The sequence below is a fragment of the Carassius auratus genome, chromosome 24 (genome assembly GCF_003368295.1).
Source record: "Carassius auratus strain Wakin chromosome 24, ASM336829v1, whole genome shotgun sequence".
NCBI lineage: Eukaryota > Metazoa > Chordata > Actinopteri > Cypriniformes > Cyprinidae > Carassius > Carassius auratus.
In genome coordinates, this window is record NC_039266.1 from 7511464 (window position 1) to 7535135 (window position 23672).

Here is a 23672-nt window from a genome sequence, read left to right on the forward strand (position 1 = left end):
CCACTAGAGTCGCTCCGGCGCCGAGCTTTGGATTGATGGTGGGGCTGATTGCCATCACTCGTCTGTCAGTGGAAATCACGAGCACATCCAGGGAGATAAAAGAGAGGTGTAAAGCGCTGTGACACTGCTAAGAGAGAAGCGGATGGGTGCCAACACACGAATGCCAGAGACGTCTGCCAGAAGCCGGCACGATCTGAAAGACCTCAGACGATGATGTCCGATGCACTTGTAGCCAATCGTAGCGTGGGCTGTGTTTGACGGCATTGGCCTCCTGATGACATCAGCAGGGCTAACAGTCCTTGGCAGCTTTGACTCACAGCTTTGCCGTCATCTCTCTCTTTCGGTCTCCTGCATCCATCCAATGCTCACTCCAGTCTCCCGTTGCTCCCTTGCTATTACTCACTTTACGCCCTTTCATCACCCCTGTCCCAACATGTCCCATTTCTCCACCACTTAATATCGGTTTGCTTCTAGTCTTCCCTTGATTCTTTAGTCTCTCAGCGCTTCCCTTGTTTTTGTTTTCATGGGGTTGATGTAGATTTGCACTAGTCGCCCCTCACCAGAAACACACCTGCTGTTTTCAGCATTAATAACCGTGTTTGACAACAGGCTGGAGCCATCGGCATGCTGGGAAACAGAGTGCTGCTTGTGTTTGCAGGCTTTGGCTGGGGTCGTTTCGTTTCAACTAATGTCTACTTATTAAAGTGTAAAATAGTCTTACTCAAACCATCAACTGAATTTGAGTTTGGAAGTGGGGAAGCCTAATATGGAGGTGATTCTGGTACCTTAGATATGAGATATCAAGAGTCCCACCTAAAAAATAATCAAGTGAAACTCTTTTATGTATAGTACTATACATACTGTATAATTGTTAGAAAACAAAGTAAACTAAAAAAAAAAAAAAAATAAAAAAAAATAAATAATAATAAATAGCTAAATAAGCAAACAAATGGGCTTCTTGGACTGGAGAAAAATGCTTGGCATTCTGAAAATGACTTCATGTTTATTTAGTACATCAAGCTCTTTTATCTCAAAGACCAAAGACTAAATCTATACAGAAATATAAACAACATGTTACTTGAAAATAATTTCTATGATGAAGCATTTTTATTTATTTATTTACATATATTTAGTAGAAAAACTAGCATAAAAAATAAATAAAAATAAAATAAAATAAAAACATTTTGGACTGGAGAAAAATGTATTTGTATAAACTCTTTTTTTGTGTTATACTACATATGTGGTAGAAAAGAAAACAGCATTTTAAAATAAATAAATAAATAAATAAATAAAACAAAAAATAAAACAAAAAATAAAATAAATAAATAAGGGTGCTTATCAGCGGTAAATACCATCAGTTGCCTGATTTCACATAGAGCAGCTCTTACTACATGGAGCCGTTGTTAACTGAGAAGATGCGCCAATAAACGCTGAAAATGAACGTGGATTTGCACATCTTCTCAGTTAACAACGGCTCTGTGTAGTAACAGCTGCTCTATGTGAAATCACGCATCTGATGGTATTTATCGCTGATTAGAGAACCGGCTTTACTGACGAGATGCACATAACGATCGGCCGATCGTTATTATAAAATAAAAACATTTTGGACTGGAGAAAAATGGGTTTGTTTAAACCCTTTTTTTGTGTAATACTACATACATCTATTTGGTAATTTAAATTAAATTAAATTAAATTAAATTAAATTAAATTAAATTAAATTAAATTAAATTAAATTAAATTAAATTAAATTAAATTAAAATTACAGAACAAGTTTGGTTAACACTTTCAGAGGTTTGTCATCAGATGTGTAGTGCCTTAAACAAATCCCCTTCTTCATAACAGACTCCAAAAACAGATCAGAGTTCATAGCTCTGGTGAATGTTAAAGACACATTTGGTGGCTTTTAGACCATGTCTGTTAGCTTTATGCTCAGTAACTTCTTAAAGAAGGCAAATAATCCATGATTATTTAATAGCAAATGATGGTTCATGACTATGACTGTAAGGTTACTGGGAATTAAAAGAGGGCCATTTCACATGTCCCACCAAACTTCCCGCTTCAGGACGAACACGTCAACACAGCAAAGAAGTGTTTGTGAAAACATTTCATGGGCTTTTTAAGTTATAAGTGGTTTGCCCCAACATTTTATATTTCAGGACTTATTTTTACTGAGATCATATTTACTGAATATCCAGATGACTAAAATGTCACATCTTTTTACAAAATGTAATCCTGGTATAAAATATACCTTTGACATTTTTCCTGTGATCTGTGTTTGTAAAAAGGAAAGTGGATCTGAGCTGACAGACTCCCGTGTGAAAATAGATGACCGGCCGTCTTCTAATCCTCTCCAGAGCATTTCTACTTTCTCACACATCTGTTTGTTTTAATCCTTCTTTCCACTTCAATAATCACAGAGCAAATGCTTTTTAATCATTTACACGACTAACAAGCCTCACTATTTATCTACGGCGGCCGAGTCAGACAGACCAAACAGAGGAGGAGAGCACTTAAAGACGAACTCTCTCCGCTGCTAATGAACCAGTCTCGATTTGGGGATGTTGGACTAAAACGCTCTAAAAATAAACCCGTCTTGTCCTCTCGAACACTAATTGGCTGATACCCTCTATTGTTTCAGCATTTCTCAGAGAGCATAAGGCGTCGCAGTATACAAACACAGTACGTGTGAAGCGCTCAGACTTTGAGAGACATTCGTTTCACTGTCATAGAAAGAAAAACAGATCACAAAAGCTAATGGTCAGGTATGTCGCTTAAATTACCATTAGAGGAAAACAGACACCAGTAGTCCACGCAGAGACGGAGAGCCTCATTTATTCTGTTATGAACACAAAATTACATTTGCATAGTGAAATTAAAATGGATTTTGCAGGGGCAATATTGGCTCACGCAGCTCCTTACTGAAGCATTATCATATATTAACACTATAGGTTATTAACTACTGCGGCTGGCTTCATTATAAAGTGCTTTGGTGGCCTAGTGTCGATACATGGACAGTTAAACACTATTTGAGGGGGAAAACTGTTGGAAAATAAACTTTTACTTGTAACTGCATGGTAATTAAATAAATATGTAATCTGACGCGTTCATGATAATTCCCTGAAGAATTTCCACCAAAATAAAAGCCTCTATGCTTCAGCATTTGAAAGCAAAGAAAACAAGCAACCATAAATATTACTATTGCATTATAATGATAATAATAACAATAACAGCTGTACTTATAAATTAAAATTGTTATTATTAAATACTTTACAGTTCAATAGAATTATAATGCTTTTTATTAATCTGATTCAATAACAATAGAAATAACAACAACAATAATAATTATTATTATAAACGGTAAACAATGAACAAAGTCCTGTTTTTGTTTTGTTTAGCACAATTCTTATTTTCTTTTGTATGGTAATTAAAAAATGTGTACAAAATACAATTTTAAAGGTGTTTAACGTTTTTAATACAGGATATATGCCATGTAAATGATGTTAATAAATAATAAAAATCTATTATTATTATTATTATTATTATTAAAAACTTTAAAGTTCAAATCTTTTTTTCTTCATCTGATCTGAATGCCAAATTTGGCTGGATTTTTGTAGGAATAAGAATTGTTATAATAACATGTTATAGACACAAGAACAAAATAGCACTTCCTTTTCTTTCTTGTTTTATTACACGGGCCATATTTAAATCTAGTTTGAAGACAAATTCATTTCTCCACAGCCTGTGATGTTTTTGGGAGGTATAGGGGTTTTATTTGCATGTTTTATAATGTCTTATGATGTTTTTTGCAAGTTCTATTGTATTTTTTCTTGATTGCAGCACTTTGTTACAACATTTGTTGTTTGTAATATATATATATATATTTTTAATCTATTTGTACACAACTAATTCAATGTTAGTTTTTCTTAGCTTGTTGTTGTTTTCTGCATGTCATGGTCTTCTCAATGTGGACTAACCTTGGAATAATCTAAAACATTAACCTCTAAAATGACCAACTTACCCAATTAGCATTGGGTGCCCAGCGGTGTTTAATCTGCTCTGAAATCCTCTGAACTCAAACACTGACCTGTGCTAAAATCTTGGCGGACAGCGTCCTCATTTATCTCCATCTCATTCCGCCGTCCTCTGGAGTCTTTTTTGTTGTGCCATGCTCATTTTGTCTCCTACTTAGAGGACGATGACAACCGAGTTCCTTTTATAAACCAGCGCAGCAAGTACAGCTAATTATTCATGAGAGGTTGACAATGTGGCTTAACCTCCTCTAAACGCTGGATAAAAACTAAGCCATGTCGAGCTACACTTTTGCTAAAACTTCCTCTGTTGCCATTTGCATTTAATCCTCTCCAAATTAAAGGTTGTTTTTGGCGTTGTGTGCATTGTTAGTGCTTCGATGCACGCGGCTAGTTCTTCACATGACATGCCGTTGTATTATAAAGTGTGCTACCTGTCATAGAGAAGGGCTTTTCGTTTTAATACATTTAATTAATAGTTGCACCTCTGTGAGACGCGACCGAAACCTCATATGGATAAACAGATATATTAGCAAGCTCGGTTCATTTACAAACGCATTACATCTCAATTAGCGTGTCTTGGCTATGCGAGGATGATTGCTCTCTGGTCCCACTGCAGCAGCTGCCTGGGGACACCAAAGCCCAACACTCACCGTGACATATTCATTCTCTTTCCTGTCTTAGAGCTCCACAGCTCAAACTCAGTGGTGAAAAACAGCAGAGAACCAGTCAAAGTTAGAAAAGGTCACGGTCTCTCTTGACCTGAGAAACTGTTCACTTTAAACTACAAAATACAAAAAAATCCTGTTAAAGCAGTGATGTATTGCATAAGACCGACAGGAACTGAGTATACAGCATGTTATACGACAGAATCAGTGAGTTATTGATGCTTAGTGCTTGGCACAAGTTCAAATGATATTGCATTGATTATTTTTCTGGAACTGGTACGTTTACTGAAGAGAGCTAAAATCTCAACAATTGTAAGTGAAATGCGGTTCTTAAAGTGATAGTTCATCTAAAAATGAGAAACTTCTGAACATTTATTCACCCGCACATCATCCAAGATGCATCTTCATCTGAATTGTTTTGAGAAATGTCTCAATCTATCACTTGCTCACCAATAGATGCTCTTCAGTGAATGGGTGCCGTCAGAATGAGAGCCCAAACAGACGATAAAAACATTACAAGTGATCCACACCACTCCAGTTCATTAGTTAATGTCTTATGAAGCCAAAAGCTGAGTGTTTGTCCATCATTAAGGCCTTGTAAATTAAAACAGTCACTTCTGGCCAAAACATGACTCTATACATTTAATCTAGGGGTGTAACGATACGCGTATTCGTATTGAACCGTTCGGTACGACGTTTTCGGTTCGGTACGCGGTACGCATTATGTATACCGAACGGTTCGTTGGAGTAATTAATTATATTTGAAAAAAAAAAAAAGTTCGTTGGAGTAATTAATTATATTTGAAAAAAAAAAAAAGAGAGAGAAAGAAATATAATGATATGCGTTCAACAAGGTAGCCCAATAACCCAAACAACGTAACAGGCAACGCCCCTGACACTCCCGAAGAAGAAAAAAACACCATCTTATATGTTTATGTTAGGCTACTCAGCAGGCGCTCGCTCACTCAGTACGCGCTGAAGGCTCGTTGCAAAATAGCCAATGCGTTTAACAGACTAGAAATGAGAAGATCCTCCAATAACCAACAGGTCTGGTGTTTGGGTGCACTTTGGATTCCCTTTAAGCTATAATGGTGATGGCAAGAGAGTGGTGGATAAAAAAACAACGGTATGTCGCATCTGCAACATGACAGGGTACACCAGCGGGATTACAAAAAAAAAAAAAAAAAAAAAAACCAGCGGGAATATCTGGGATATATGCGTCAGTACTATCTGGGAAAAGACGAAAAAAAGGAGAAACATGCACGCAGCAAACTATCCCTGCAGCATTTAGACACTATAGCTTACAGGGAATCCAACCCAAACACCAGACCTGTTGGTTATTTTAGGATCTTATATTTCTGGTCTGTTAAATGCATTAGACATTTTGCAACGAGCCTTCAGCGCGTGCTGAGTGAGCGAGCGCCTTAGGGGCCGTTCACATATCGTGCCTAAAAACGCATGGAAAACGCTAAGCACGTCTTTCTCCTCCTTTCCAAAGCGCTCGGGCAGAAGCGCTCATGAGGCGTCTGTCTTTGCTAAGCAACAATGACGTGCTCTCTCCATGAGACGCGGAAATTTCAGCGAAGGATAAATGGATTTGCAGCTCTAAGAATCGCTTGCAGTAGCTCTGCTACTGAATTTATTTCAAAATTGCAATCCATATACAACTATGATCAGCTGTTCCTTCATCTTGGCTGAGCTCTCAACGTTGTTACGGGAAAGGATGAAGCTGATTGGTTGGTTCTTGTCACATGACCCGCGGTGCGCTTGCGGCATTCTGAAAAGTTGAGATGTTTTTACATTTTGCTGTATCTAAAACGTATCAAACCGAACCGAACCGAACCGTGACATCAGTGTATCGTATCGAACCGAACCGTGAATTTTGTGAACCGTTACACCCCTAATTTAATCCATAATAACGCTTCCTTAAATGAAAAATCCAACTCCTGTTGTCTCTCATCAAACATAAAACGTGTTTTTTGGACCGTTTTTGGTCATAAACATTACTTGATCAGTGCATATTTCTCTCTTGATTCAGACGAGATGACTTTCACTGGAGAAAGCAATATTATGGAATGAGGATTCGTTTTCTAGATGGGTTTGTTAAATATGCACAGCTTTTGTCTTCACATGACATTAACTGATTGACTGGAGAGATGTGGATTACTTTTTATCAGCTGTTTGGACTCTCATTCTGATGGCACCCATTCACTGCAGAGCATCCATTGCTGAGCAAAAGATGCATGGCTACATTTCTCTGAAAATTCTCAGACTCACTGAGGGTGAGTAAATTCTCTACTATTGTAATTTTTGGGTGAACTATTCCTTTAACCTTTTAATGTGATTTAATATCATATTTAGCATTTAATACGATTTTACTCCAGCAACAATAACTAAAAGCCGTCACTTATATATGGTAATTTTACGTAGTAATTGACAGACCTGCTTCGTTTAAAAACTAACTGAACTTCAGGAAATCTGTATACATACTAAATATATCAGTAGAGAAAAAGAGTTTCCAATCTCAAAGCTGAGCTGTGAACCAGGTCACAGTCTAGGACATTTTCTGCTGAACTGGGTGAAAATTCCTGCAAAAGACATGTGACAAGCTGCATAAAATAAAACACTTTCATATATACAATAACGTTCTGAATCTAAATGAAAATTTGAGTACATCAGTTTGCCTTGCTGGTAGAAAGCTGGAACATGCACTGAACACAATGTATGGTCACATGACACATCTAAGACATATTTAAGTGACAGATGACACTCCAGAACATCCAACATAAGTGTTTTTTTAACATTAACTTTGGGCTTTCTTCTAATTATTTTTATTTTTATGTCTGAAATGTTGGAAACGGACACAAGGCTGATAAAAGACCCCAATTACAAGACTGCTGATCAAATTCAATCATTATGTATATTAATTAAATCTCTATGCTTGAGCAATATACATTTTATGCTCTCAATCCACTTGATTTGGCAGCTTTGCATTTCATTAGCATCTGTTTCCAACAACTACGATTCATTCTTAATTACCAAGTGATGCATTCATTCTTTCCTCACTTTGCTTTGTTGTTTAAAATGAAGCACAACAGGCATATTGCATTGTGGGTAGGGATGGATCCGGCCATAATAATGACCACTGACTATGAATCTGCAGATGAAATTCAGCAGCAAACAAGGTTCAACATTAAATTTCATTTTATGGGACAGAAATAAATATTCTATTTGATGATAAAGTTAAAGGCATCTTTTGGTCCATAAATTCAGATTACAGGTCGTAAACACTAAATATGCAAAGTCACCACCTGGTCCCATAAATATTAGATGGAGATGTGAAGGGAATTAACATTTCAGCCCATCTAACTAACGAGTCTGCACTTGTCCCTGAAGTGTTAAAAATGGGATGCAACAAATTTGTCTAAACGACTCTCATTAACGAAGGGTTCAATAGTGGAAACTGCGAAAAATCCAAGCATATAGTTGTACTTGGACTGTTGCTATGACACCAAACTTGCATATTGCTCTAGTAATCGAAGAAATTGCAGTGAGACAGAAATGACTGATTTGCTCAGTCTTCCATAAATTCACAAAGTCCTGGCTCATGAATAAGCAGCAAAGCCAAACAACTGGATCGATGGCTGTTATAATTATATAGCAGAGCGAGAGTGAAACAATGATATCGAGCAAACAATCAAAAATGGAACGCAATGCTTACAGAATGCCTAGCTACAGTCATACATATCCATCTAATTCATACATTACCCATTGTTTTCAACGAGTGTCCCTACATATTCTTTATTAAACAATAAAATAATGTCAATGCAAAGCAGCAATCATGGGTTTGGAGGGGACACAAAATGCTTTAAATGGGACATTTGGTATGCTGTGGATACTGTCTCTATAGTATTCACCATTGTACAAGGTTTACTTGAAGATGCTAAGATGTCTGAAGCGTGTCATGCTCATCCTGATGTTGCACTGATTGCACACACCACTTTAACAAGAAATCAGACCACACTCAGACAGAGACTCGAAACCTAAAAATGTTCTAGTCATTACTCATCGAGTATTCAGGATGTATTCTAGTCCACAAAGTTAAAAGATCACGTGAACACACGCTTACTAAACAAACCCAGTCCCAAACCTCTGAGGTTTTTCTAAAAACCTTTCCGCTTGGCATCACTATGAAAAAACCTGTGGTTTCTGTGGCGTCCAGTGAACTGAAAAACAAAATGATGCAATTACATGCTGTGGTTAATTATTACATGCATATGCATAAAGATGCAGAGCATCTACAATAGTAACAAGGTTTTTTTTTTTTTTCTAACCACAGGCAAAAAGCAGTGGTTGCCTTACAGCATGGCAGCTAAAGCCTTGGGGTTTCTCTAATCGGAAGTTTGCTGGCTTGATCCCTACAAGGCAAGAGCAAGGCACTTAACCCAGGGTTGCTTCAGGGAGCTTGTTCCAGTAACAATGTACGCAATATGCTACAGATAAAAACATTTTCTAAGTGAGCACACATTAAAACCGAAAGACAAGAAGCATTGAGAATTCACAATTAATGAAGCTGTAAACAGCAAGATTCTTTTTTTCCATACTAAGTCTAACACAAGAAAGCTGGAAGCTACAGTAGAATGCTCCAAAAATTGGGAACAAGAACAATATTTGTCTTGTCTTGTCTTGTCTTAAAAATGTAATGGACAAAACATAGAAAGAACGCAAAGCAAAGCAAAACAAAACAAATAATCAAATGCATGGAAATATAGACTACAACCAACTGTAAGCTCCTAATTGAGATTGTAGATAGAGTGTCAATGGTCACTTGAGAGACAAGTGGCAGTAATGCACTTATAAGTCTACGATCCACTGTAAAGCAAGAAGAAGAAGAAGACACCAACACGCTCAGGACAGTTCAGACACTTTGCAGTATAAATACTTTTCAATTTCTTGCACAGACAGGTCGTTTCAGGTCTTTACACATCAATGTACCATCATGAGCCGCAGGGTTTAATTTGGTTTTGTTTGTGTATGTTTTATGACTCTCAAAGCCGTGATTCTCATTCACTTTCATCGTATGACTGACAAACTAGGCTTGTTGCAATAGTCAGTGTTACCGGTGATACAGGTTGTTTAACATAGCACTTGACCACCGGCTCCGTCCCCATCGTGTTGAAGTTTTAGCCTATAGCAATAAAGCACTTAATTCAGTTAGTGACTACGTGTCTTCGTAATTTAGCGTAAGCAGAACAAGCGCCGCAGTAAAGCAGCAGGTGTCCGATTTAATTTATCATTTGAGGAGAGTGAGGTGAGCTAACTGGCAAAGGATGGCGGAAGATCCGGTTTCAAAGCGAAATGCAAAAGCACCTATTTGGAAATATTTTGGATTCAAACCAAATGCCAACAGGGAACCTGAAAATGTTAACGAGGCTACCTGTAAACTTTGCCTGATGAAAGTGGCAGCAACCTGGAGGTAACACTTCGAATTTACACGCACATCTTCAAGCACACCACAAAAATGAAGCATCCTCTTTTTTTTAACAGCTTAACGTGAGTTTAATTTTTATATTAGTTTTTTTTTGCTCTTAAGTGTCCAGTGATTATTCGGGTAGACTACCTTATTTACCTAAGTTTTTGATGTTCGTTCGTTTCATATTCGATGGTTGTGCTGTGTTTTTTTTTTTGTTGTTGTTTTTTTTTGCTGAAAAAGGCAGGCACTTTAACGAATAGTGAATTTTTTAATAAAATTTCTTGTCTGATACTTGCACGATGTGTGCAGTGGTTCGTTTTGTTAATAAATGCACTTTAAAGGTGTTTCATAAGTGCTTTTGTTTAGTTTTTGCATGGTGTGTTAAGTTATTATTCATTTTGCAATAAAGATGTGTGTAATACAAGCGAGTGTCTTATTGTTTTGTGTATTTTTATTAAAAATAAAATAAATTAACCCATGATTAATTCAAACAAATGCTACTGAATTGCCGCTAATTAAAGTGAAAGTAAATTGAGACGTGTGCACGTCTGCACGACCGCATTTTCGACCACCCGAAATCCCCGACACGCAGCCCGGTGACACCGGGATTACCGGTTTTTTTTAGACGTCGATTAACCGGTGGAAAAAATCCGTCACCGCAACATCCCTATGACAGACTGCAACGGTTTGAGTTCAAAATCTCAGTTTGTGTTCTACGAAGAAACCAAGTCACCTACATATTTGATGCCCTGGGGGTAAGCAGATAAACATCACATTTCCATTTTTGGTTGAACTATCCATTTAAGAATAAGTGTGCACATCAAATTATCCAGACTCACTGAACCTTGATCGAATTAGTGAGATTGTTAACTCAAATTGTCATTTATGAAACTGTTTTAGTCCTGATTGATTTGTTAGGTTATTTCAAGTAAGGTTTTGGACTTTAATCCCCGCTTTTATGAAACAGCACCCTGGTGAGCAAAATAAAGCAAATTGTTTTTTTTTTTTATTATGGAAATCCAAGTTAAAAAAAAAACAAACAAACAACCAAAAAAAAAAAAAACAGCCATAGCTCCATGGAAAAATAATGCACTGTACAACAGAATTTAAGTTTAGGGAAAACCCCATGCATTTCCTTGAGTATCGATGCACTGTGAATCCACTGATTCAGCATTTTAGTCACACTTTCAACCATTTTTTTCAACCTTTCAGAGCCTTCCAAAGGAGTTTATCAATAGTGTACTAGCAAGCATCCATGTTCCCACCCCGTCCTACTGACAATACTCTAACCAGTTTCCTTGAAAGCATCTTTGACAATTGCTTTCTTTCTGAAAGGTGCTCTCTCTTTTCCCAAGAGTGCAGCTGATCAGTCCAGAGGTTGAAGACGGCCTCAGGTGGGCATCGCGCCAGTCATTAACACAGCTGTTTGTCATTCCGGCAGCATCGCCCCATTGATTGCTGAGTCAGGCAGAGCCATAGCTGTGTATTCACCACACTAACATGTGCAGCTCCTACACACACCCACTCAAACACGGTACATAGAGTTCAGATGTGAAGACACTCATAGCAACCGTGCAGGGACACGATACATGGTTTGACACTCGAAAGATGTTAGAAATAATGCTACGATTTTGCTTTGACCCTTCATATTACAAAGATCTATGTCCCGATTACATAAAACAATTGCTTAAAGGGAAAGTACACCCAAAAATACAAAAGAAGATTTCTGATTTCAACTGTTTTCATTTATATTATGAAAGGCAATCAAAACAATTAATCTTCAAAAACATTAAAGTTGCATGAAATTAATTCAAGAGACAATGATCACTGTACAAAACACGGAACAAAGTTTAACTATTTATGTCAGTATGAAATACAAATTCACCTAATCTATTTTCTATCATCTTCATGATCTTATTTTGAACTATTTTTTATTTTATTTTATTATTTTCTGTCCAAAATGTCATACCTCCATTTATGCAGGACTTCTAAAATCATTCTGTCTGCTTAAATGCATAGTTATGTTATTTTAGAGTTTAGGCATTTTTCTGATGAGTCTAGATTGCAAAAGACCATGACAAGCTGAAAATTGGAGGGACACCTGTATTTGCCAATTTAAAGATAAAACAAAATAAATATTTGACTTGCCAAAAATTATGACATTCTAAAAGTAAAATGATAATAGTATGTTATTTGGTAAATGTAAAACACCCTTTTTCCACTGAATGATGTTTCCTGTGAACACAAGCTGTTGCATACAAAACAGCCACATGCATATTACATAACACATTCGCACAGCCAGTCCGAGTGAGTTAAACTTGATTATCCCAGCTAAAATGGAACATGCTACATATCACTAGCAGCTGTGGGTGCTTGTCTAAATGGGATGTAATTTAGTCTTCATTACACAATGCAAGCTTTAGGCGCTATGGCAAAGCCTTCATTTCAGTAAACAGGCCAGAAAAATACATTGCACAATCAGGGGAAACATATCTCATTCATTCATTTTCCTCTGCTTCTTCATTCCCTCTCTGTCCTTTCGATGACTCTATTCACTAAAGCGTCCAGAACTATTAGTCCCCCTCTCTCAGGGGTGATGGCTGAAACGGAACAGTGCACAAACAAATGTTTGTACTAACAGTGCCAACCCAAGAGACCAGACGTGCAGGAGGCAACTGTGACCGAGTATGTGTGTTTGCCTTTTAAAAGGAAGAGAAGACAAAGGGGTAGGTATGACTGTAGGATAGACAAAATGATAGAACGGCAGACAGAACGGGATGGATAGATAGATGGATGGATGGATGGATGGATGGATGGATGGATGGGATAAAGAATGACAGAATGATAGAACAATAGATACATTGATAGAAAGAGAGAAAAACAGACGACAGACGGAAGGACTGAAAGACAGACGGATAGATGGATAGATAAATATATATAGATAGAATTATTTAAAAATGATAAAATTATAGATAGAATGATAGATGAACTATAGATATATAGAACAACAGATGGATGGATGGACGAAATGACAGACAGACAGACAGACAGACAGTCAGTCAGACAGACAGACAGACAGATAGATAGATAGATAGATAAAGAATGAGAGATAGATTGATAGAACGATAGAATGATAGAACATATATAAATTGATAGAAAGAGAAAAAACAGACAACAGACGGACAGATGGACTGACAGACAGACGGATAGATGGAAAGATAATTAGATATAGATAAAATGATTTAAAAATGATAAAATTGTAGATAGAATGATAGATAGAACAATAGATATATAGAACAACAGATGGATGGATGGATGAAATGACAGACAGACAGACAAGATGAAAGAATGACAGATAGAACAATAGAACGATATATAGAACGATAGATAGAACAACAGACAGAAGCCCCTTTCACAGTGCCATTCCGGCAAATACACAGGTAAAGTGTTCCTGTAATTGTTCCCGGGTTGCTAGATTTTTTACTTTCACACTGCCAGTGATGACCCGGTATATGTGCATGCTTTCACACACAACCCTTGAAGATCCCGTAACGACACGTGACATCAGCGCGTGATGTGTAATGTATGAGTCGAAAACGCTAGGCACGTTATACTTTCACCGAAGCAAGCAAACTATCTCAGCGTCAGCACGGAAAGTGAGGAACTAACTGATCTCTGCTTCATTACAGTTTGCACATATATTTTCATCGCGAACGTTGATCTTCCTTCAAAACAGCCGGTAAAAGACGCACGTCATCACTTCGACACGGAATTAGATCTGGCTTTTGTTCACACATCGCTTGTCCCGAGTCGAACCCCGCAATGTTACTAGGTCTCTGACCCCGGTTCAATTCGATAATCGATCCCGGGATGTGGTTGCTTTCACACAGAAGGCGACCCGGCATTGTTCCGGAAATATTGCGGGTCCGACGTGCAGTGTGAAAGAGGCTAGACAGACAGACAGACAGATTTTGAGGGGTGAAATATGGCCTGAACATTTTTTGTGAGATTCACCCATTTATTTTGCCCTGTTCTACATTATACCCATTGTCTAACTTGCTACTGCTTTTGTAATACAAAGGTACATTATTTATCAGGCCAATAAAGCACTAAAAGACACTGCAACAGAGAAAGACAAAGGGTGAGGCAAAACAGAAGACGACTCTGACTGAAGAAAGGCTGACTGATTAAAAAACTGCCAGCTCGTCAAAAACGAAGCATTCTGACAGAAGCCCTGTAATGAGGCCAAAGACACATGTGTGTATGAAAGAAAGAGCTTTAAGCGGAGCCAGTCACAACTGGCACATGATTTATTCAGTGCGGGAGGGCGGGGGTATTAAGGATTAAGACTAAGATTGAAAACGCCACCTGAACCAGAAAGAGAGCTCAGCTGGTACTTTCCCCACCTACCAGCCACCCCCCGCTCCCCTGCCGTCCCAGAGGCCCCAGGGTGTGTGACTTGAAGGGCCGTTAATTGTCACCAAACACGATTTTAATCACATTCCCTGGGCCCCCCGCCCTCTGGGGCGTGACTAAACCTCAACCACACCGCTGACACGTGCCGTCATTAACACCGGGCCCATATGCTGTGGACAGTCCCGGCGAGGTCCCACAGGGCTCTGTCCTGGGCCTGCTGCAGAATTGATGCATCCGAGGATTACACGCCGCGCTCTAATGAATAACTAAGTGGATCTACCGCCAAATCGGTGCTGCACTGTTACCCCTCCTCCCCTTTCATTAGCGAAGCTCTGCCCCTAAACCAAACACACCATCTTTGGCACACTTACACCACGCTTAGCATATGGCGGTCACGCTCAGAGGCGAATAAATAACCTTTCAACTTCCCTGGACGGCCCATTCCTGTTTTTTCTCCTCCCTGTCTCACTCATCCCCATACCCCTGCCGGCCGCCACACGTTTAATGCTGTCTTGCTGGCAGATTTTTATTGTCCTACCGCTCTGAAGAGAAAAGAGAGAATGTGTGAGTGTGGACGGGTGTGTGAAATAAGGGGGGTGTGAGAAGACTGAATGAGAAGTTGCCATAGCAACGGAGCCACACTGCTCTGCCGCAGTGAAGAAAGGCAGAAACAGAGAGTTGGAAGAGTGAAAATGAGAATGGAGGGGGGAGTGAAGGCAAACGGCAGAGAGGATTTGACAGAGTCCCTGCAGTCCGGTGAGGAAGCAGGGAAGGAGAGGGCTAGGACATCGAGAGAAGTCAAAGAGGATACGTAGTGAGAGTGAGTTTGTGTTTGCGTATGCATGACGACAGTCGATGCAGAGGAGGGTTAGTTTGTCAGCAGTTGTGGAAAAACTCTGAGACACCAGCAGTTAAGGGGGAAAAAAGCTTCCCTTCCACTTTTGTCTTTTTTGCCGAAAAAAAAACTTCTGTCTTTTTTGCCGAAACTGAATGTCATTGCCGGATGTTTACGTCATTTCTTATCATCATCAGAGACAGAATGAGAAAAGTTACACTTGGTCACTTTGCTGCATTTCTACTGTTCTGACAACAATCCAATAAATAATTCATAAAAAAAAATTATAGATTTTAACATTATTTATGAATAACGTGGATAGGTTGAAACTCTCAAAGCTGTATGTCATTGCTGGTTGCTTGCATCATTTTGTAACATCACCAGGGGGAGAATGAAGAAAGTTACACTTGGTCACTATGTTGAATTTTTACTGTTCTGATAACAATAGAATAACAAAACGACCAAATGTAAATGTCTTTCAATATGCATTTAATAGTATTTTGATCACTCAAATCACTTTCAGAAGACGCAGCTAGAACACATATAATTGCACCTAGTTGTTTGGGTAACATTTGTAAATGTTTCCCCCAAACCACACATAAGGGAGCAATCATAGATAATTAGACATGGATGAAGAAAGCACAATTCTAACATTAGTTGCAATATGGGATCAACAGAGTGAACACAATTTTGCTGCTGGCTTTGGCGTCATCGCGGATGCTAATATTTGCATATATCATGGGAATTATTAGTATTGCATTTATATGGCCAAGTGTAAATGAGATGTGCAAACGCAATCGGACCGCAATCTTATTCCGAAGAAAATATGTGTGTGTTTGTAATCTTTCAAAGAAAAACGTAAAAACTCATTCTGCCTCTGAAACATCTTTTTTTTGTCTGCACATTTCAACGTCTCCCTTACAATAAAGGTCAGTTTACTAGTGGATGAAGTTTTTTTTATTTTTACTTTTTACTAAATATGCTGTATTCTCAGAAATAAAGGGACAAAAGCTGTCACTGGTACAGTACCATTTCAAGGTACATTAGTTATCCCTAAAGGGTGCATTTTAGTACCTTAAAATGTACATAGTACCTAAATGTTAGACTTACACTCTCCCATATTACCATGTTTCCACAAATGTGTACATGGTCATTCAACACAAGGGAATAAATCACACTCCCTGGTATTACTATCTGACACAATTAGACATTAATATTTGGCTACAGTACTTAGTACTTAGACACCTGCAGCAGTTACTGACAGATATTTAGTTAATAAGTCATTTTTTGACACAAATTGTGTGGGTTTGTCAAAATGTATTAAAATCGCTTCTACATTACAATGAAAACTTTGATTAAACAAGCCCCGTAACCTTGACAAGAAGGCACGGTTTGCCTAAAAGCTGCCAGAATGACACCCGTGAGCAGATTCGTCTGAGCAGCAAAGCCTTGAGGAGGGGAGCAAGGCCTGCTGACAGCTGTCTGGAGACAAGGGCTTTGTTTACCCAGTTGTGAATATGCATTGCCACTCGAGTGGGTGTACACAGGGATAAAGCAGTGATTGAGTACAACCAAACAGAACAGGAAGAGAGACGCACACTTAGTAATCTGTACTCCTGTCAGGAACAACACTGCGAAAGACACAAACTTTCTACTAAAGGCAAATCAAAGCAGGATTACAGGTGCCCTTGCTGTGACAATAAATACAAGACTGGAAATCAATTTCTATATTATCACTTTAGACTCAGATTTTAATAAAAAGTGGTTTACAATGCTCTGTAAAGCACTAAATTTGGTCATTCAGTTGGTCTATAATCATACAGACTGACCTCTTTGCATCCACACTGAAGATAAAACTGAACGAAGATGTGAGGACCATAAATAGAAAGCTCTTCACAAGAAACACTATTTTTCCATGCTGCCAAAACAATGCAGGGGAGCAGTAGCCTTCCAGCAAAACGGAAGAGATGCACTTGACCACGAGTGGTTTCAAAGAGAGAGAGATGATGGGTGGAATGGAGAATAAAAAATAAAGTGAGAGAGAAGACGGGGGCTCTTAAGGACTTGCATTCAGCTTTTAATTATTGATGGATTTAAAATGATAGAACACACAAGAGGACCTAAAGATAAAATGCTGAAAAATATTATTTGTCGGAGACAGGCCGCCTACTGAATAGACCGACTGCATTTACAAAAATAAGAATATTTCAGTGTTAATTGGAATTTGGCCATATTCTGATTATGCATGCAAAATCCAACTGCAATAATCCCAAATTATTCAAGAAATCTGAATAAAACATTTGACATATGCCTGCATTAATCAGAATTTTGGGTCATGTAAACACCTTATTCGGAATATTCACTGTAACGGAACATCAATTTATATCTGCATATGAGCAAACATAATAAAAGTAATATGTATAATTTTCATTAAGAGTGCATGGACACTTTTCAGAATAATGATGGACCTTAATTGTAAATATCAAGCAAAAGATTAAGTTAAACGTTTCATGTAGAGTGAGTGTAAAATCAAGTTAACAAAGCAGCCAGAAAAAAAGTATTCACTCGCCACTGAGTGGCATTGTTGTTAATTGGCCGTTACATGTTCCACATGTCGGCGGTGCAGATGGCGGGGGACGTTGTGCTGTTTAACGCAGACAGGATCGATGAATGGAGCAGATGAGACTGAAGAATTAAGTGGCAGTGAGGAGTGATATGACTGGTCGTACAGGTTCATCCCAAGGGAGGAAAACCATGTCTCTGCAGTCATGCATGTCCTCCCCCTCCCCCTTTACTGGTGCGCGTGGATCTCCCTCGTGTGGGACTATCCCATCAGCTTTATGAGGGCTGGTTGCCTCACACAGCACTGCACAACACAGCCATCTACTGGCAGAGGCAGAACGCCATTCTCTCTGGCTCAAAGCTGTGACCACTGCTCTCACGGCACAAAGAGGCCTGAAAACCTTTTCAAGGCATCTCACACTCACTATGTGGCTGTTCCTTACAGATGCTGAAAATCATTATGCTGTTTTGCATTGTGACAAGCTCATCTGATGGTGGATGGAGTCAAGGGAAATGCTAAATATAAGTATATTTCACTGATTATTGGTAGTTCAGCAACAGTCTATCAGGCTGTGTGAGCATCAATTTGTTTTGTGCTTCCTATGATATGCAGTATTCAATCACACTTAAAACTGACTTAGTAATGTTCATGATTAATTTTGAATCATGGTAACAGCATGTTATAAATGTACTTTAGAATTTAATAGAATAGTATGTTATATATGTAAAGAAATATATATTCAATTCTTAATACCCATGTAGTAATAATGTCTATTATTGTAAATTCTAAAAACAAGTTTTTCCTTGTCTTGACTTGTTTGGGACCTGTCTAACAAAAAAATGTTCTGGAATAATTTGATATAAATACATAAACTACAACATTTTTGCCACATAATAATCATGCTTTTTATACATTTTCACAAAAGCCATAATTATATATATATATATAAATGAGATACTAAGTAAAAATTATAAGATAATTATGTCAAAAAGTTATTGTTGATGAAAAAGTAAAATAAAAATACATTATAAATAAGTCTAACAAAAAAATGTTCTGGAATAAATTGATATAAATACATAAACTACAACATTTTTGCCACATAATAATCATGCTTTTTATACATTTTATACATTTTCACAAAAGCCATATATATATATATATATATATATATATATATATATATATATATATATATATATATATATATGGCCATATTATATATATTATATATAATATTATTATATATATATAAATGAGATAATAAGTAAAAATTATAAGATAATTATGTCAAAAAGTTATTGTTGATGAAAAAGTAAAATAAAAATAAATTATGAAAAAGTAAAAATTAAGAGATCAAGTCATATTTATGAATAAAAAATACAAATTATGAGCTAAAAATGCAATTTTGAAAAAACAACAACTTTTTATCATAACTTATATTTTGTAATTATGACTTTTTGTCATAATAATTATTAGATGAATGTGATATTACATGAATAAAAAAATTCTACAGGAGTCACAATTATGAGAGTCAAAATTATGAAATAAAAAGGTAAGACTGATATACTGATCCATAATTATGAGATAAATTTGCTGTTCTGAAATAAATAAAAAATCATGACTTCGTGGGCCCTATTTTAACAATCTAAACGCAAAGTGTAAAGCGTACAGCGCAGGTGCACTCAGGGTGTGTCCAAATTAGGGCTGGGCGATATATCTAACGATATGATCATGCGCATCTAGTCAGTAAATCTGGTTCTGTGATTAGCGCTAAATTGCCATCACCTGCTTTCAAATGAAGCAGCATTTAATAAACAGAGCATTAGATCACTGACAAGCTACGCAATATCGCGTTCATTATCGAAGGCGATTAATCTGGGATAATGAATGTGATATTGCATACATTGTCGATCAAATATTTAATTAGCCTACGAAACATTATTATGCATTGCAATCCTTTAATTTCTTATATTTGGCATGTTTCTGTGCTGCTGTGTGTCCCTGTGTTTAATAAACAGTGTGTACGTTCTTTAAATAACAAAGAAAAAACATTGCACCAGACTTTAGACCAGGTTTGAGTTGGTCTATGGCACAGTCTATTTCCAGCTTTGTAAATTAGCAATGCACCTGAACACACCTCTTTTTTAGACCAGCATTCCCATAGGTGCAAAATTTACGCAACGCATTTGCGAATAAAACGACGTGGCGCTGGACGGGAAAATGTGAACGGTGCCGGACTGAAACTAGCGATGGGTCGCATTGCGCCCAGTATAGGTCCCAGTATGACATTTTTAACTTTTTTTATGTCATTTAATTATGACTGAGCTGTAGTTTCGTCATTTTGTGTCATTATTTTGATACACTAATTTTTTGGGGGGGGAAATGAGCTTCCATATCAAGCTCATGTTTAAATAACTGAAAACTATTCTGCTAACAGTATCTACACAATATCTATTGATAGCTGTGCAGTAAGTAGTGTTTGGGATCAGTAATTTGAGAGGTTCCACGTCACTGCCTGCTTCCTAACAGTGTGTTTACACTGAGAGCAATGAAATCACTGGAGCTCAGCATCTTGATGGACTGTTGTTTGCTAACGGCTATCGATTCTACTCAAACTATATCACAAGGCGGATCATCACAGCTGCCCTGTCTGCATTCCCATTGGTGGTTGCTAGACAATTTCATTCTGAATCTGCATAAAGTTTAACTTTGCTCTACTTTCTGTTTTGATGTTTATGACTCAGCAGCTCTTAATGAAAATGGTCATTGCTTATGTAGCCAGTCTGCAGCTTTTTCTTGTTTGCATGAGCGTACCTGAGCAGACCAGTTCCTGCTCCATCACTCCACAGCCCAGCACCTCCAACCAATCATCCTGGAAGCGCACCTCCATCTCGAAGGAGGGATGTGTGAAAGGGAAGTAGCAGTCCACCCAGCGGATCTCCAAATCTGCAAGACAGAAACAAACAGATGGATGAGGAGAACTGGACAGAGGAAGTGAGGAAAAACAAGTGCGAACATCACAGGATTCCTACCTTCCCCAAAAAGGTGTCGCATGAGGCGAGTGAGAGCCTGTTTCAGATCGAACTCCACAAGTTTGACAGCCTCCAGCGTGTGTGTCTCCTGTTTCTGAGGCGTGCGGCGGCCACCGCTCTCAAACAAAGACAGCTCCTCACCATTCTCCACTCGAGCAAACAGCTATTAGAGAAGAAAAGGTTTGAAAACAAATGTGTATCTTTAACTGCACTCGGAAAGATTACTGTGATGAAGCGACACCACTGCTCGCTTCTGGTGAAGGGAATTAAAGGTAACTTGGGTCCGTGTGGATGTAAATAAGTGATGGCTTACTCGCAGAGCACTCTTGTGCAAGGTGTAATTTATTTACAGTGCCAAAAACACAGACGATCCACAGTGAAATATATAGATATATATATATACAGGTGAACACAAAAACCTAAAAAGTACCAAAATAAATAAAAATAAACAAAGATGAAAACTTCCCAAAACGTATCCACAGTAAACGGTTTGCTTGAGGCACCGCAGTTGCACTCTCGCTCTGACTTGGTTAACAAGTCCTGATTATGTGTCTGGCCTCCCTTTTTATAGGCCAGACTCCGCCTTCTTTGAGAACACCCATTGAGAGGTATAGATATAATATTTAAATTCTTACCAGTTATATTATACCCACCCAAAATGTTTATTAATCTGCATTTCTCACTGGTAATTATCACATAAATACATTGTAATAATGCATCATTATTAACAACACCGAAACACATAAATACCAAACACTTAAATCACATATAATCCCCTCTTAATCACAAGACAATGGTTTCACCGGCTTTGGCGGCACTGCGCAGGCGCGACCCCCCCTGTTATGCCACAAGTATCCGCTCTTCGTCTGCTCGGTTTGGCCGACACAACGTTTACCCGCCAAAGCCCGACTACGCATAATACAACAAACAAATGAACGTACAAAGACACGTGAACAACACACAAGACACGGACGATGTGTGTGTGTGTGTGTGTGTGTGTGTATGAAATGATCGGGTATGCTTATGGACTGAAGGGGTAATGTGGTGTGGAGAAATGTCCGTGATCCATCGGACCAGCGTGTGCACCCGCGTTGCCGATGGAGAAACAACAGGTGAGGACGGGAATGAAGAGTGAATGGGGTATGTATGCAAATATGTTTATATGTGCGTGCCAGTGCTGCTCCCTCAGCGGTGACAATAAGACAGATTTGTCACATTACCTTCCCCCTCTTCAAGCCGAGTACTGGCCGGAAACCTGGACAGATAGTCAGCAACCACGTTTAGCCTTCCAGGTCTGTGCCGGATCTTAAAGTTAAAGGGCTGCAATGAAAGGTACCATCTCATGACTCTGGCATTGTGATCTTTCATCGAATGTATCCAGGTCAGGGCTCGGTGATCTGTCTCCAGGTCAAACTCTCTTCCGAGGAGGTAATACCTTAAGCTTTCCAGGGCCCATTTAATAGCGAGGCACTCCTTTTCAACTGCTGAGTAGCGAGTCTCCCTTGGCAAAAGCTTACGGCTGAGGTATACAACTGGCCTCTCATTTTCCCGGGTTCCCTGCACCAGGACTGCCCCAAGTCCGGTAGCGGAGGCATCTACCTGGACTAGGAACCTTTGCGTAAAGTCAGGACTTTGCAGGACCGGACTGGAGCACATCTTCTCCTTCAAAGCTTGAAATGCAGTCTCACAGTCTTTGGTCCACGGGACCGGATTTGCTATGCCTTTGCTCAGCAGGTTGGTCAGGGGTGCGGCAACAGAGGCGAAATTCGGGACGAACCGTCGGTACCAGCCCACCAGTCCTAGAAATGACCTCACTTCCTTCTTGGTATTTGGTCTGGGACTTTGCCGGATGGCCTCCATCTTGTCAACTTGAGGACGTAGTTGCCCATTGCCCAGATGATAACCCAGATAGTTTGCCTCTTGTTTTGCCCACTCACATTTTGTCACATTTAATGTTAATCCCGCTTCTGTTATCCTTTCCAAGGTCTGTCTCATGTGCTGTAAGTGCTCCTCCCAGGAGTTGCTATGTATGACTACATCATCCAGATACGCTGCAGACCACTCCTCACATCCTTGCAAGACTCTGTCCATTAACCTCTGAAACGTTGCTGGAGCTCCATGCAGTCCGAAAGGAAGAACAGTAAAATGGAAGAGCCCCAACGGAGTCTTGAAAGCGGTGTAGGGTCTGGAAGTTGGCTCTAGGAGTACTTGCCAATATCCTTTGCAGAGATCTAGGGTAGTGATGTACTTGGCTTTTCCTATTCTCTCCAGCAGATCATCTATTCGTGGCATTGGGTATGCATCAAATTTGGATTGGGCATTGAGCTTACGGAAGTCGATGCAGACACGTAAAGATCCATCCTTCTTTGGGACGATAACCATAGGACTGCACCAGTCACTCAACGATGGCTCAATCACTCCCAGCTCTTTCATCATCTCAATTTCCTTCCTTAGGGGTTCCACCAGTCTCTCAGGTACACGATAAGGTCTCTGTCGGGATGGGGTGGAGTCGGTAAGGTGTATGGTGTGGTGTATTATCTCTGTCTGTCCAGGCCTCTGACAAAACAGAGTGGGGAACTGGTCTAGTAGGTTCTGCAATTCTTGGCGCTTGATGTCCTCTAAGTGAGTTAGACTCACCACAGATGCTTGCCTCTCTG

The 23672-nt window shown here is 38.8% G+C and overlaps 1 protein-coding gene across 1 annotated transcript in view; it reads right to left on the reverse strand.

The window, feature by feature from the left end:
* fars2 (phenylalanyl-tRNA synthetase 2, mitochondrial) overlaps nt 1-23672 on the reverse strand; it is a 126525-nt gene that overhangs the window by 58866 nt on the left and 43987 nt on the right. The window contains exons 3-4 of the mRNA XM_026200864.1: nt 21016-21178; nt 20798-20929 (exon numbers count right to left, since the gene is read on the reverse strand). Coding sequence (XP_026056649.1) covers nt 20798-20929; nt 21016-21178 — 295 coding nt within the window. The remainder of the gene's footprint in view (nt 1-20797; nt 20930-21015; nt 21179-23672) is intronic.